The sequence below is a fragment of the Periplaneta americana genome, chromosome 12, assembly GCF_040183065.1.
Source record: "Periplaneta americana isolate PAMFEO1 chromosome 12, P.americana_PAMFEO1_priV1, whole genome shotgun sequence".
Classification (NCBI taxonomy): domain Eukaryota; kingdom Metazoa; phylum Arthropoda; class Insecta; order Blattodea; family Blattidae; genus Periplaneta; species Periplaneta americana.
The window spans coordinates 163710473-163724248 of record NC_091128.1 but is presented as its reverse complement, the minus strand read 5'-3'; the positions used below and the strand labels follow the sequence as shown (position 1 = coordinate 163724248).

General features: G+C 36.8%; 1 protein-coding gene across 3 annotated transcripts in view; it reads right to left on the bottom strand.

Annotated features, from left to right (window-relative positions):
• Rgl (Ral guanine nucleotide dissociation stimulator-like) overlaps nt 1-13776 on the bottom strand; it is a 184141-nt gene that overhangs the window by 31420 nt on the left and 138945 nt on the right. For 2 of the 3 annotated variants that reach the window (XM_069842490.1, XM_069842489.1), the window contains exon 2: nt 2356-2460. In XM_069842490.1, the coding sequence (XP_069698591.1) occupies nt 2356-2460 (105 nt within the window). The remainder of the gene's footprint in view (nt 1-2355; nt 2461-13776) is intronic. The other variant, XM_069842491.1, reaches the window with a different exon arrangement.

The following is a 13776-nucleotide window of genomic DNA, read 5'->3' as shown; positions in this document are numbered from 1 at the left end:
CAAAATCGCGACAAATTGGCCGTCGCGAGGAGGGATAGCAATGCGTCGCCGACCTCATGTTGTTTCGATAAAAAATGTTTCATTTGGCCTCTCAAATTATCTCGGTTTGTATTGTGAATTGTTAAACACACTGTAGGTGCAATGTATAGAACGGTATTTGAATTAAAAATAGAGTGCGTTTTTGTAAGGACCTTGTATATTTACATTAACTTCACCGCAATTTTATTTTCACAAACCACAACTACATTCAGGCTATTTCTAACATATCCAGGTGTAGGCATAATATAACAAACGATTAAAGGTATGAATCAACTATATATATATATATATATATATATATATATATATATATAATTACAAATGGTCCCACGTCGTGTAAGGCATTATGTCTGAACTCGTGTTACGGAATGCGCGCTGGTTCGAATCGTCACAGGGAAGGAACTTCCTCTTAATATTTCGGCCAGTGTGGGACCAGTGCCCACCCAGCATCTTAATGAATTTATGAAGCTAGCTACGATAGGTAAACTTAGCGAAATCACGTTATGAAAACCAGCTATGTATAACGGTTGGGGGATCGTGCTCACCACATAACTTCGGTTGGATGATCGTTCACCTCTTCTAAGGCATGTGGACGTGAGGATAGCATAAGGCTGATCGGTTTTGGCCCTTCATGGGCTGTCGCGCAACGGATTTTTCAAATTACAAAAGATTACAGCTTTCGTATCTACAAATCCAGCGTATTCAGGTTTCTTTCCTAGCAGGAAAATTTAGATTTCTCCCCTTCTAACACAGATCTATGTTTATCGTCTGATGTCTGAAGTTGTTTATTTATTTATTTATTTATTTATTTATTTATTTATTTATTTATTTATTTAATCCACTCAACAATGTAATTACAGAGTAGATAAAATGAAAATAACAGTAGTAATACATACAGAATTATTTATATAGAACTGACACATTTCTTTCTTTAATTAATCCGTTGGAAATTCATTCAGTGATCCAATTTTAGCACCAAATTAAGCAGAATGTTCTGGAGTTTCGATTCCTTGTCACTAGATGCGCAGATGTTTATGTTTTATTCCTATTGTTGGCAGCACTAGATGCGCAGATGTTTATGTTTTATTCCTATTGTTGGCAGCACTAGATGCGCAGATGTTTATGTTTTATTCCTATTGTTGGCAGCTGTTTTCGACATTTTGTGTCAACGTTAAAGTGCAGTACACATTAAATCAACGACTCTTCCTTGTGAAGCAATACTGGATTACGAATTCAATTACAGCTACTCAAAGGGCATACCAGAGAGAATTTGGTGTTCGCAATCCTCCCAAAAGAAACACAATACTGGGACTGGTAAACAAATTGGAAATAACTGGATCTCTGGTGAGTGAAAAGGGCAAGCATCGTTCATCTAGGCTTCCCACGGTTGTTGACGTAAGAGCACGACTGGAGCAGTCACCCAAAAAATCATTAAGACGTTTGTCGCAGGAGACAGGGTACACCTACTCAATGTGTCAGAGAGACAGACATTGGACGATCTGAAGCACAACATCACACAGGAGATTCAAGCTATTGACAACAGAATCCTCCAACGAGTGGCCAGTAACATGGAACGACGTGTTGAGTTGTGCCTTATGCAGGATGGAGGACATTTTCAACATTTGCTATAGAGGTAAATAATCTCCCAAAATTCCTCTACATTTTAGGTATAATAAGTTGTCGCTAGCACAATTCGGTTTGAAACAATTAATGAAAGAAATGTGTTCGTTCTATATAAATCACTCTGTATAATAATGGTATTTAAACTTAAACAGTTACAATCCAATATTACTCAACAAAAGATATCAAGCAAATATTATATGTAAATCTCGGTAAACAAAAACAAAAGTATTTACAGTATGAAGAAAACTTAGATTATATTAGTGATGAAATGCAAATAACTAGTCACAGATTAGTAACAATAATACAATAACTGATGAGGGACTAGACCTACGTTAAGTCAGAATTAGGAGTGAGTTAGTAATAATAATTGATATGAAATAATTTAAGAAAGAAGACCAAAAATACAATATGCAAACCAGTTAAGACCTATTTATTAGAATAATTCTTGTGGAGTGTTTTGAACGCTACCGGTATTTATTTCTCTCAAGAGTGTGGTTCTATCCTGAAAGATGTCAATATTGCTCAGTTTATTATAGAAGGAACAGATTCTAAGAAGTGGAGAGCGACGTTTAAGTAATTTTGCCTAGTATCCTCCCATTCAGGGTAGAGATCTATGGCTGTAAGTGTACGACGTAGATCACATTTTCGCAGGAAGTCATGCAAAGGAATTTAGTAGTGAAGGCAGGCACTCACCGACGACACGCTCTTGGTAGGGCGGTGGTATCGAACCTTCTTGAGGTACACAGTATAGACCGCTCCGTCCACCCTCTCCTCTCCCCACAGTCTCCAGGTAGGCTGCTGAAACCACAAAATAAAACAACTGTTAAAGAAAACTGCAACAAAAATTATAATAAAATTATGTGTATGCAGATAGTCTCCGACTTTTATAGGTAAACACATCATTTATGGTTGCTAAGACAATGTCTAATGTTCTCTTGTTTCACAAATTGTCAAAGCCTGCTAATTTCTAAACATGACTCACTGATTAAGTTATTTGTTCATTGTTTTTATACGTTAAGTTTCTTATGGCAATGTTAAATCCCTCTATCCTACTACTAGGTTCAAAAAGTTCCCGGAATTTTACTACCATTTTTCGTATTAATATATAACAAGGGATATTATACATTTCTTTTGTTGGTAACATTCATGATGTCATTTCCTTAAAGTTTGTTGATAATGGCAATTATTGGTTTTGAGTTGTAGGCAATTGTTTATCATAGTGTTTCGTTTGTTCGTCGCATTTTGTAATTATGTCCACAGAGCAAAGTACAAACATCAAGTTCTGTGTTTTGCTGGGGACATGATCAGTATGGCTGATGAAGATGGTGATTTCTTAAACAAAATGAAACTGGTGCTACTTGTACGACCCAGTCCCTAAACGACAGTCATCTGAGTGGAAATCGAAAACATCTCCTCGGAAGCAAAAATTTCCTAGGGACACTTCCAAAGGCAAAGTTATTTTAAATGTTATGTTTTATTTAACGACGCTCGCAACTGCAGAGGTTATATCAGCATCGCCGGATGTGCCGGAATTTTGTCCCGCAGGAGTTCTTTTTCATGCCAGTAAATCTACTAACATGAGCCTGTCGCATTTAAGCACACTTAAAGCAATGTTATGTTGGAAGTTTTCTTCGACTCTCAGGGTCTCATGCACCATGAGTTCATTCCAGAAGGTCGTACTGTAACGAAAGAATTGTACGTAGAAACCCTCCGTCGCCTCTGGGACGCAGTGAGAAGGAAACGTCCAGAAAAGTGGGTAGAAAACAACTGGTTCCTTATGCATGACAATGCACCTGCTCATCGCGCAATTATTGTAAAGAATTTTCTTGCCAGGCACAACATAACTGCTTTGGATCACCCACCATACTCTCCTGATCTCTCACCACCTGATTACTTTCTGTTTCCCCGTCTGAAAAGTCATCTGAAAGGACGGAGATTCAATGCTGAAGAGGTTATCGCAAACGCGACGAGAGCACTAAGACGGGTTTCACAAAATGGCTTCCAGGCCTGCTTCCAGGAACTCTACACGCGTTGGCAAAAGTGTGTTGTTGCGGAAGGCAACTATTTTGAAGGAAATGCTGTAGAATAGTGTTTAAGGTACGTTGTTTCTATGATGCTAGCAAATTCCGGGAACTTTTTGAACCTAGTATGTATACTCAGAAAAACACACGGTATAGGCAACACATTAAAAAACGAATCAAGTCAAATTACACTAAAAATAAAACACTGCTGCAATATCTGATGCTGTAGGCCTATATCAAAACAAGCCTCGTGTAGATATCAATTTATAGCCTTAATTATAAATAAACTGAACTTCGACAAATAATTACTGCAACAGTCAGTAGCGGCCGGTGATCGAAATCCTCGGTGAGGCCAGATGCAACTAGTTTAATTGCCTCCGATAGGAAATGTTTGTTTATGATATTAATTATTATTGTTATTATATTATTATCATTATTACTGTATTATTATTCTTATTAGTCTATTCTTATTATTATCAATGAAAAATAATAATTTCACTCACCAAATAAGCTGTTATGCTTTGAGCTTCAGTGATTGTTTCAGTGTGATGAAGCGACCCAAATTATGTGTTGAAATTCCCCTTTCTTTCTTTTCTTTTTATTTTTTTTCTTTGACAGCAACAAACAAGGCCAAGAGAAGTTTATTTTGCATCACATTACCACATAACCATTTATGTTACCCATACCAGGATGCAATAGTAACTCGCGTTTTAAGATTATGTGTGAGAAAAATTATCAGCGATGTCGTAGGTATCTCGGTAGTCTCTCTCTTTATTTAAAACTTCCTTTCTTTCAGCATTATTTCTTCTCAAAAAGGACACTCTAACAATGAATTAACTGCACCAGCATTACTTCTCTCATTTGTTTCTGTTTATATTTTCCCGAAATACATAACAACATTGGCCCACATTCACTACTATACTACACCCTCGCTTATATGTCATAAACTGAGACATAAGGGGAGAGAATCGAGTGGGCTGCCTGCCAAAGAGCTGGAATTTTGTTATTTATGGCCTAGTTAGGAAGACAAGTCACCACTGCTATTCCCACCCCACTCTACCCTTGAGGCCGGCCCATGGATGGGACGAGTGAAATCTGACCAGGCCAGACGAATTGTGCCTCAGCTACAACGTTTTAAGCGCAAACTCAAAGCCCGCGAAAGGACATGAAATGCATTAAGCGAGACCCGGCACGAACGATTCTGGCCTCAGGTACAAATTTTACTGCAAAACAGGTCTATATACATCACAAGCCAGACCCGGCACGAGCGATCCCGGCCTCAGGAACAAATTTTACTGAAAAACAGGTCTATATACATCAAAATTTTCAAATGCTTCTACAGCGATATATGCTTTCTTTCAAATAACTAATACATTATATGAAAACACAAAATTTGATTTCAGTTAAGCCAAGTGACTGAGGCCCGGCCTCACTTGCCTCAGTCAACCAGCCGCCACTGGCAATAGTACGTTAGTAAATAAAATTAACGAGGTTTAAATCTGTAAACTGGCAAATAACCTGAAGGGGGGGGGCGAGCCGTAACAACGAGTATTCCATAACTACAGAGAAGATAAGATTAAGAACTAAAACGAACGGTAGTCATAAAATTTGTCTCGGTTAAACTAGCGCTGAGGTAGATCCCTTCCTACTTCGCTTATGCACCTTCAACGGTCTTACCAGTCACACCAACATAACTTCGGTGACATTACGAAACTTTCACGCTAGTGTACACTCACGTTAGGTTAGGTTTTTGTAATGCCTTGCATATTATACGAATATGTACAGGATTTTCAAAATCTGGTGACTTTTGTTTAGTGATGTTGTCAGTACTGGCTAGCGTAATGGCGATCGTAGAAACGAAGTAACATTATGGAAACTGTGTTTATTTCATTGTTATTTGTTGTTCTTCACTATTTTTCAGTGTTTACTGAATTAATACAAGTTTTGCATTCTTCACATTACATTTCCAAACAATTTACTTTTCTTCACATATTTCTTTATAAGATCCTTAACTTCTCAAATTCATCTCCAAAAAAAAAAAAAAAAAAATCCTTACAAATTCAACCATTTTCACTTCTGAAATCACCGAAACTACCTCATCACTAGCTTTTTCTCTAAGGTAAAACGAGGATGATAAGTTCTGATTTTATTCACTGTAAAAATTGATGCCTTATTGTTCAAACCTTGATGTACAAAACTGCTATGAGAGAAACAAGGGCATATTCTCTTTCTCTGTTTTATTTATCGATGAAAGTGGGGGCGTGTACAACTCGCCACGTCGATAACACTGGATTGAGGTTGACGATAAACTACGTGTTACATGTATCCTATGGAGGTGTAAACAGAATTGAAATTCTACCGACTTCGTCTCTCTCCTGCTTCGTAATAATTAAGACCAACATTTCTGTGTTCGAATCTACTCTATTCCTAAAACTTCAAATTTCTTATGTTTCAAGTTCTGATAGACATATTACAGAAATTTAATAACATCTACAAAGCTTAATTTTTTGTACCTAAAAAGTCTTATTCCAGAACCTAAAACCTATAAAATTCTAACTGTCCGGTTAAGTGTTTTGAATTAGGGCCCATGTATATATATATTTACTGCATCTTTATTAGACCTACTTATCTATTCAATCCTTTAGCTTATTAATTAACTAGCCGTACCCGTGCGCTCCGCTGCACCCGTTAGAAATAAATATAAAGTAATTACATACTTAAAATAGGACATCTGATCCAGGGAACATTCGTGTTTGATAGAAGGATAAATCGTTTAATATGTTACTTAATTTAAATTGCATCCAAATTATTATATACTAGCCGTACCCGTGCGCTCCGCTGCACCCGTTAGAAATAAATATAAAGTAATTACATAATTAAAATAGGACGTTTGATCCAGGGAACATTCGTGTTTGATAGAAGGATAAATCGTTTATTATGTTACTTAAATTGTATTAAAAAAATTAAAATGCGATCATTTTGATCCAGAGACCACTCATTTGTCATAAAAATTATTTTAGGAAATACAGGAAACGAATGCCTATCAAGTTTTCTGTGCATAAGAAGCTATTTTAATCTTACCTGTCCTCGATTCACTCAGAAGTTACTGTAATAACATCGTAGAATTATGTCCATCTAGAGAAACTACACTTTCCAATGGTGAATTAATAATTAATTATACAAATCGGTTAATTTAGCTTACGATATTACTTCATACAAACACAGAAACATTTTCTGTAGGCTATGTTTCATAGCTTTCGATTGTTGTTGTCCAAGGCCCCTTATAGACAAAGTCATTTGTTTTTTATTTCATTACACCGCCTTAGATGGCGTTGTTATTGTAATTTTGAAACTCATTTATCTCATTAAATATCAGTCCTATCAAAGTTTTGCGTGGAATAAAACTTATCGGAAATTATTTTTAAAGAAACTTTTGTTATGTAATATTTTTCATGAAAATTAATAATAAGGGAGATATTTCGATTTAATTCAGGCCCCCTTATAACCCACCTTTTAAATAAAATATTTTGAATGCCATATAGCCTAACATCTAAGTTACAACGAACTTAATTTATATTCCAATTTTCATATAAATCGGTTCAGCCATTATCACGTGAAAAGGTAACAAACATCCAGACAGACAGGCAGACAGACAGACAAACAAAAATTTCAAAAAAAGCTATTTTCGGTTTCGGGGCGGTTAATTATATATGTTAGGGCCAATTATTTTTGGAAAATCGAAAATTACCAGAAATATTTCGGCTACAGATTTATTATTAGTATAGATCACAAGAGACACCGATCGCAACAATCAAAAGATTTTTAGCGCGAAACATCTGTGAGCTTGAAATGCTTAAAACTAAGTAGTTTCGAATCCAGCCAGCCGTGATAAAACAAAGGGGAAACAAATGAATGTGACATAAGGAGCTTATTTTATTCGCTGACAAATGAATGATTAAATATGTGGAGTATAAAGAAAGAAATAATAATTAGTTTAACAATCTTAATTCTCAAGTACTTGAGTTAACTGTGGTATTAATTTCCAAATGAATCCAATTCTCTGTAATGACATATTATTCATTACAATTTCAAACAACTCATTGACATATTGATGTGTGAACCAGACGTAAGTGCAAGTTTGAACCAATAGATTATTGAGATTTGCAATAAAATAATGAGTCTAGGAAATTGTATATTTAGTATGTAGAACTACATTTGTTTATAGATCTTTTGTTATATTATTAAGTTTTGTACTTGTGAACTATATCAATAAATCAATATGTCAATATTGATGTGTGAATCGTTTAGACTATCAATTGCAAATGGAATTAATTAATCGAAGATTTATTGCAATAAATTTTTCAGCTGTCTTCTGTTACCTTATATATATACATATAAATGAATAATTCGTCCGCCATTCGTTCATGGATTTCTTTTTATTCTTCTCAAATCTACATTAAATTTTCTCCCTCACTTCTAATAGCAACCAAATGCCATTTTCTAGACATCTACTCCGTTTTCTTTTTTCTGTCATACAATACAAAATTTCACAGCGGCAGCCAACATAACAACAAATACCAAGGTCGTTCGAAAACAAGATTTATTTTATTATTTCATAATTCTAAAAGCACGGTCATGGCGTATTAGATACAAACCGAAAACCAAAGATTACTCAAATCTAATCTTCGTCCACTGGGCCTTGCTTCAGTACGATTATCTAGTTCTGGAAACAAGATTGTATCCGAGAGGATAATCATGTATAGTGTTGCCAATTTAGCGATTGTCTTTAAATCTGGTGACATTCAAAACTTTTTCGGCGACAAATTCTTTAACTTTTCTATTGCTCAAACAGGGATTTAGCGACTTTTTCAGCACCCAGTAGAGAAAGAAATAAATATTTCTTTATTGAAAATAAGGAATCTAGCGACTTTGGAACTACTATTTGACGACTTTCCGTACACTTCAGTTGGCAACACTGCAGATGTGTATACACTACAACAATAATCGCAATTAAGTCGATAATCGCGATTAGGGACTGTAGTCTGTTACTAGTATTATTATCTGCGTGAGGTATTGTGTTCCTGGTACAGTTATTGTCTCTACGAGAAGTTCGCACTACAGATACCACGCTTATAGGTCTATGTGTTTCCTTCAAATTAGAGTAGAATGTCGTCACGGCTGTTATCACTCTTATCGATTGAGCCATGAGTCACTCTAGCTGACTTTCCTCGTACGGCCCGGTATGATTGTGTCTGGCCAGGACAGCGTAGCGTGGGTTGCAGCCCATAGCGCATGCATCGGTAACGAACACCACGTGCTTGCCCACGCAAAACTCGATATACATTAACATTATTTTACAGGGAAGAGAAGCAAATCGTCTCTAAACTGGAGGTAATTTCCCGCAGCTCATAGTGATACCACAGTCTACTATATAGTCGCGAAGCTTGAGGTGTTTTTTTTTTTGCAAATCTCGTGATAAAGCGCTCCAAGCGGTTAGCAACTAGAAACAATAGACTGTCCATGGTCGACTTTGGACTGTGTCGTATTTCTATCGAGAGCTAGCTCGTTGCGTATTTCACATTGATGCTTGTGAAATGTTCGTTATTGGTTGTAATGAAAATGTTAATGGCTAAAATACAATAATTGGAATAATAATATGGGACAAGGAGGAGACGTTTGTAGTGCTATAAATTGTAGCAACAGTAAGAGAAAGAGACCAGAGTTATCCTTCGTCCGATTTCCAAAAGATTCAGAAAGGTTCCTGGGTTTCCACAGGAATGGTGTGCAGAAACAAAACTCTTAATTTTGAAGTTCTTTGTGACTGTTAGAATACATTATATCCTTAAATTTCACAATGAAATGTTTCAGTCTAACCGAAAGGACATTACATACCGGTTAAAGTTCTGTCACTTAGGCTGCTAAATTTCCAGAGAAATAAAGGTTAGGTCTACTTTTTTTTTCAGAGGATATATTTTTAATTGTAGCTATTACTTTTCTTATTATTTTTATGTGTTATTTTACTAAAGACGTAGAAAAATTAAGTTTGTTTTAATGAAATTTATTGATCACGTTTTATTTTCAATTCTGGTGGGATTATTATTGTTTAGGCCTATTTTTTTCAAAGGATGTGTTTTTAATTATAGCTGTTAATTTTGTTATTTTTATTCGTTGCTTTACTAGAGACGTAAAAAAAAGTGTTACAATAAAATTTATTGATCACATTTTATTTCCAATTCTGGTGTGCTTAACCTCATCCCACTTTGTTAACTACGTAAGCATACACTACAAGTACCGGTACGCTTAAGTTACTCCATTTATTCATATTTCCATTATTATTGTTGTAAAGGGAAATGCAAATTAATATTTATTGGTTTCATAGTTAATTATCGTTATAATCTAGAATGAGTGAAGATATTATAGTAAATTTCAGTTCGTTTTGCACAAACAAAAATTATATTACTTATTTCTTGCAAGTATCTTCGAGTTTATGGTGGAATTTAATATACTTCATTAAAATACTAAATTAACTTCATGCATTTAATATTTCAATAATGGAAGGAAGGTGTTAATTTTTCAAAAAGAACACGACAACGAAAGTGTAACATATTTTGTTGTCTGCTAGGAGAGAGATCTGCGATGATGAGGCGATCGTGGCGATCCTAGTGGTGGGCAACTACCCATGTTTGCATTTTTACTACATATTGAGCTTCGCGACTGTATATAGTAGACTGTGGTGATACAGTCACGAAGCTTGAGTTTTGAGGATGCTAGAAACAATAGACTGTGACGGTTCTATTTTGCATTGCCTGTAATGAGGCGATATTAGCGATCCTAGTGGTAAGCAACTATCTAATGTTTGCATATTTACTACGTATTGAGCTTCGCGACTGTATATACTAGACTGTGGTGATACCTGAACACATTTTTATTAATAGAGAAGGCCAAGCTTCCAGAGTACGTGCAAATATCGACTGAAGATTCTTCACGAGAACTTAACGCCATGATCACCTTACTTACAAATGGCTTTTAGAGAACCCGGAGGTTCATTGCCGCCCTCACATAAGCCCGCCATCGGTCCCTATCCTGTGCAAGATTAATCCAGTCTCTATCATCATATCCCACCTCCCTCAAATCCATTTTAATATTATCCTCCCATCTACGTCTCGGCCTACCCAAACGGTCTTTTTCCCCTCAGGTTTCCCAACTAACACTCTATATTAGGGTTCTCATTTTATTTGAAAACAGGTACATTTGAAAAATACCTCACTAAAACATGGGATATTTTGTAAAAAAAAAACGGGGCACACAATTTTTCCCTTGAAATTATTCAAATTTGCTTCACAGGGAGCTGTACCTGAAAGCCAGATTTGCATTGGGAAGAACTATTTTCTCCCCGCTTAACGGTGCTTCATCGAAGGAAACGTGTAATAAAAGTTTTGTTACGTTTAACATGTACCTAGACAGAAACACCTTTCAAATTTTGGTGCATCAGTCCCCTTCCACCCTGTAAACAGTAGTCCTGACGCTGTTATTTCCGGCGTGACTCCGCCTCTTTGCTTACGTCTTAGAAAGTGAAGGCTCTATAAAGTCTAGGTAGGTAGAATCGTTCGCCATTTTTGTTCTTACGTTGCCGAACTACCCTACGAGGAATCTATTTGCCACACCGTTAAACATTATCATGTCGTAGCTCCTATGATAATAAATCAAACGCAATGTAATTCAGCAAATAATTGAGCGGCAAATAACGTCTTCGTGTGCTTTCTGCGAACGCCAACGAAAGAGCTAAAATGGCGGGCGATTATATTATTTATCGAGCCTTAAGAAATGAATCAGCGAATCACAAGACGCACACATTTAAATGTAGCCGACCTGCAACGCGATTGGCTGCCGGAAATTAGAGCGACGGGACTATAGTCATCGGCGTAGCTCAGGCGGTAGCGCGTTTGTCTGCCGATCCGGAGTTGAGCTCGGGCGTGGATTCGATTCCCGCTTGGGCCGATTACCTGGTTGGGTTTTTTCCGAGGTTTTCCCAACCGTAAGGTGAATGTCAGGTAATCTACGGCGAATCCTCGGCCTCATCTCGCTAAATACCATCTCGCTATCACCAAATCCATCGGCGCTAATTAACCCAGTAGTTGATACAGCGTCGTTAAATAAGTAAAAAATAACAAAGTTATTAATTTTGAGTAAGATGTGACAAAGGACCATTTTATATTTGATTTTCTTCCTATTTTTAATTATTCCAAAAATCGTAATATATTAAAAGACGTCATCTCTCATTCATCTATGAGTAATCTCCACAAGATGAGTTTGCGGACGTATCCTGTGGCCAAAGGGTAGTGCGTCAGAAGTGTTCGTCGTTTCCGCTGGAGTGGACTTGAACTAATTCCACTGGCGATCATGTTTCTTGCCACGACACTCAAATTTCGTTGCATTCCCCCGTTCTGCTGGATTTCTTCCACGCTGGTGGTGACAGAGCAGCTATCAGCGATTTTCACGCTTCAAACAACGTCCGCTCTCACAGCAACTCAGCAAATTCTCAGCCACTTCCTGCGTACCTTCATCCACCTCTGTCTGTTCGTGAGGACTGATTCAGTTTTGACTTTTCCCCACCGATGAAAGTACTTCAGTAACAGATATTCATGACGTTTCGCACGCTGAAGCTACTTTCGTTGTTTAGTCAATTGTCCAAAGACGGTCTGAATCTCAAGTTACAGGCCTACCAAGAAGGCATCACTTATGAGGCAACTAGGCCAGGAGATAATGGGGTAGGGTGCCCAGTTCCTTTCCCCCTCCATTGCATACATCGCTGACTAGTAACATATTATATTAATCAAACTTTAGATGTTAACAAACAGCATTGTTCTTCCCCTAGCACATATCGTCAAGTGAGATGTACTGTCTGATAATAGATGTGCAGATACGAAAATAAAATTTGTAGTTCCCTAAAGACTCATTCACAATGAAAATTAAGCATAGCCGTAACATAAACACAGAAGTTTGCGCCCAGTTACCAAATGAGATCATTCACAATGATTCACATAAACACTGACATTAACATTGCAGTCAGACGTTAACATGATTTGCAAACAGAACACAATCGTGGAGCGCTGAAGTATATGACAGAATATGAGGAAATGGCGTCGTTGTTATGTTTCCATGGTTACCAAGTATCTTTGCGGTTATGTTTATGTTCCCAACGTGAATGGTCTTGATTTTACCGTAACGTTTATATTTTTAAGTTAACGCTTACGTTATGTTTAATTTTCACTGTTAATGAGTCTTTATTGTATAAATTTCGCTTACACACTGCGCATGTGCAGTAAACAAGAGCCCCTGTATATATGCTACTTGTGGACAGTCGTGCGAAATGCTTGCCTACATAAAGGTGGACTCCCATGAAGACTCGCTCCAAATTTTAATTCCACATCTATACATATCAGCCACAACCTCAGAGGTAAGAATGACATAGGCATACAAAATAAAGTTGAAGTAATCCTGCACAAACACAAGTGATTACTTAAAAATGTAAATAAATCAATTACATATAGCTAAATTCAGATTAATATAAAGTTAATATGAAGATCACACCCACTCTAACAAGGAAAGACACATCGTCCAATACTTTTCTAACAACCCAAGGCATAATTTCTATAAATTTTATTTAAATCTTTAATGTTTTTTTAGTTGGTTATTTAACGACGCTGTATCAACTACGAGATTATTTAGCGTCGATGAGATTGGTGATAACGAGATAGTATTTGGCGAGATGAGGCCGAGGATTTTCCACAGATTACCTGCCATTCACCTTACGACTGGGGAAAACCTCGAAAAAAAGCCCAACCAAGTAATCAACCCAAGCGGGGATCGAACCCGCGCCCGAGCGCAACTTCAGACCGGCAGGCAAGCGTCTTAACCGACTGAGCCACGCCGGAAGCTCTCTTTAATGTTAATATCTTATCTCTAATTAAATCTATTTCTAATAAGGGAACACTAATGTATTTTTTTCTTACAGAAACTCGTAATATACAATCACTCGGGTAACTTCTGGAACTTTACGAATTCCAGAAACATCGTATTCTCAGAAAAGTCT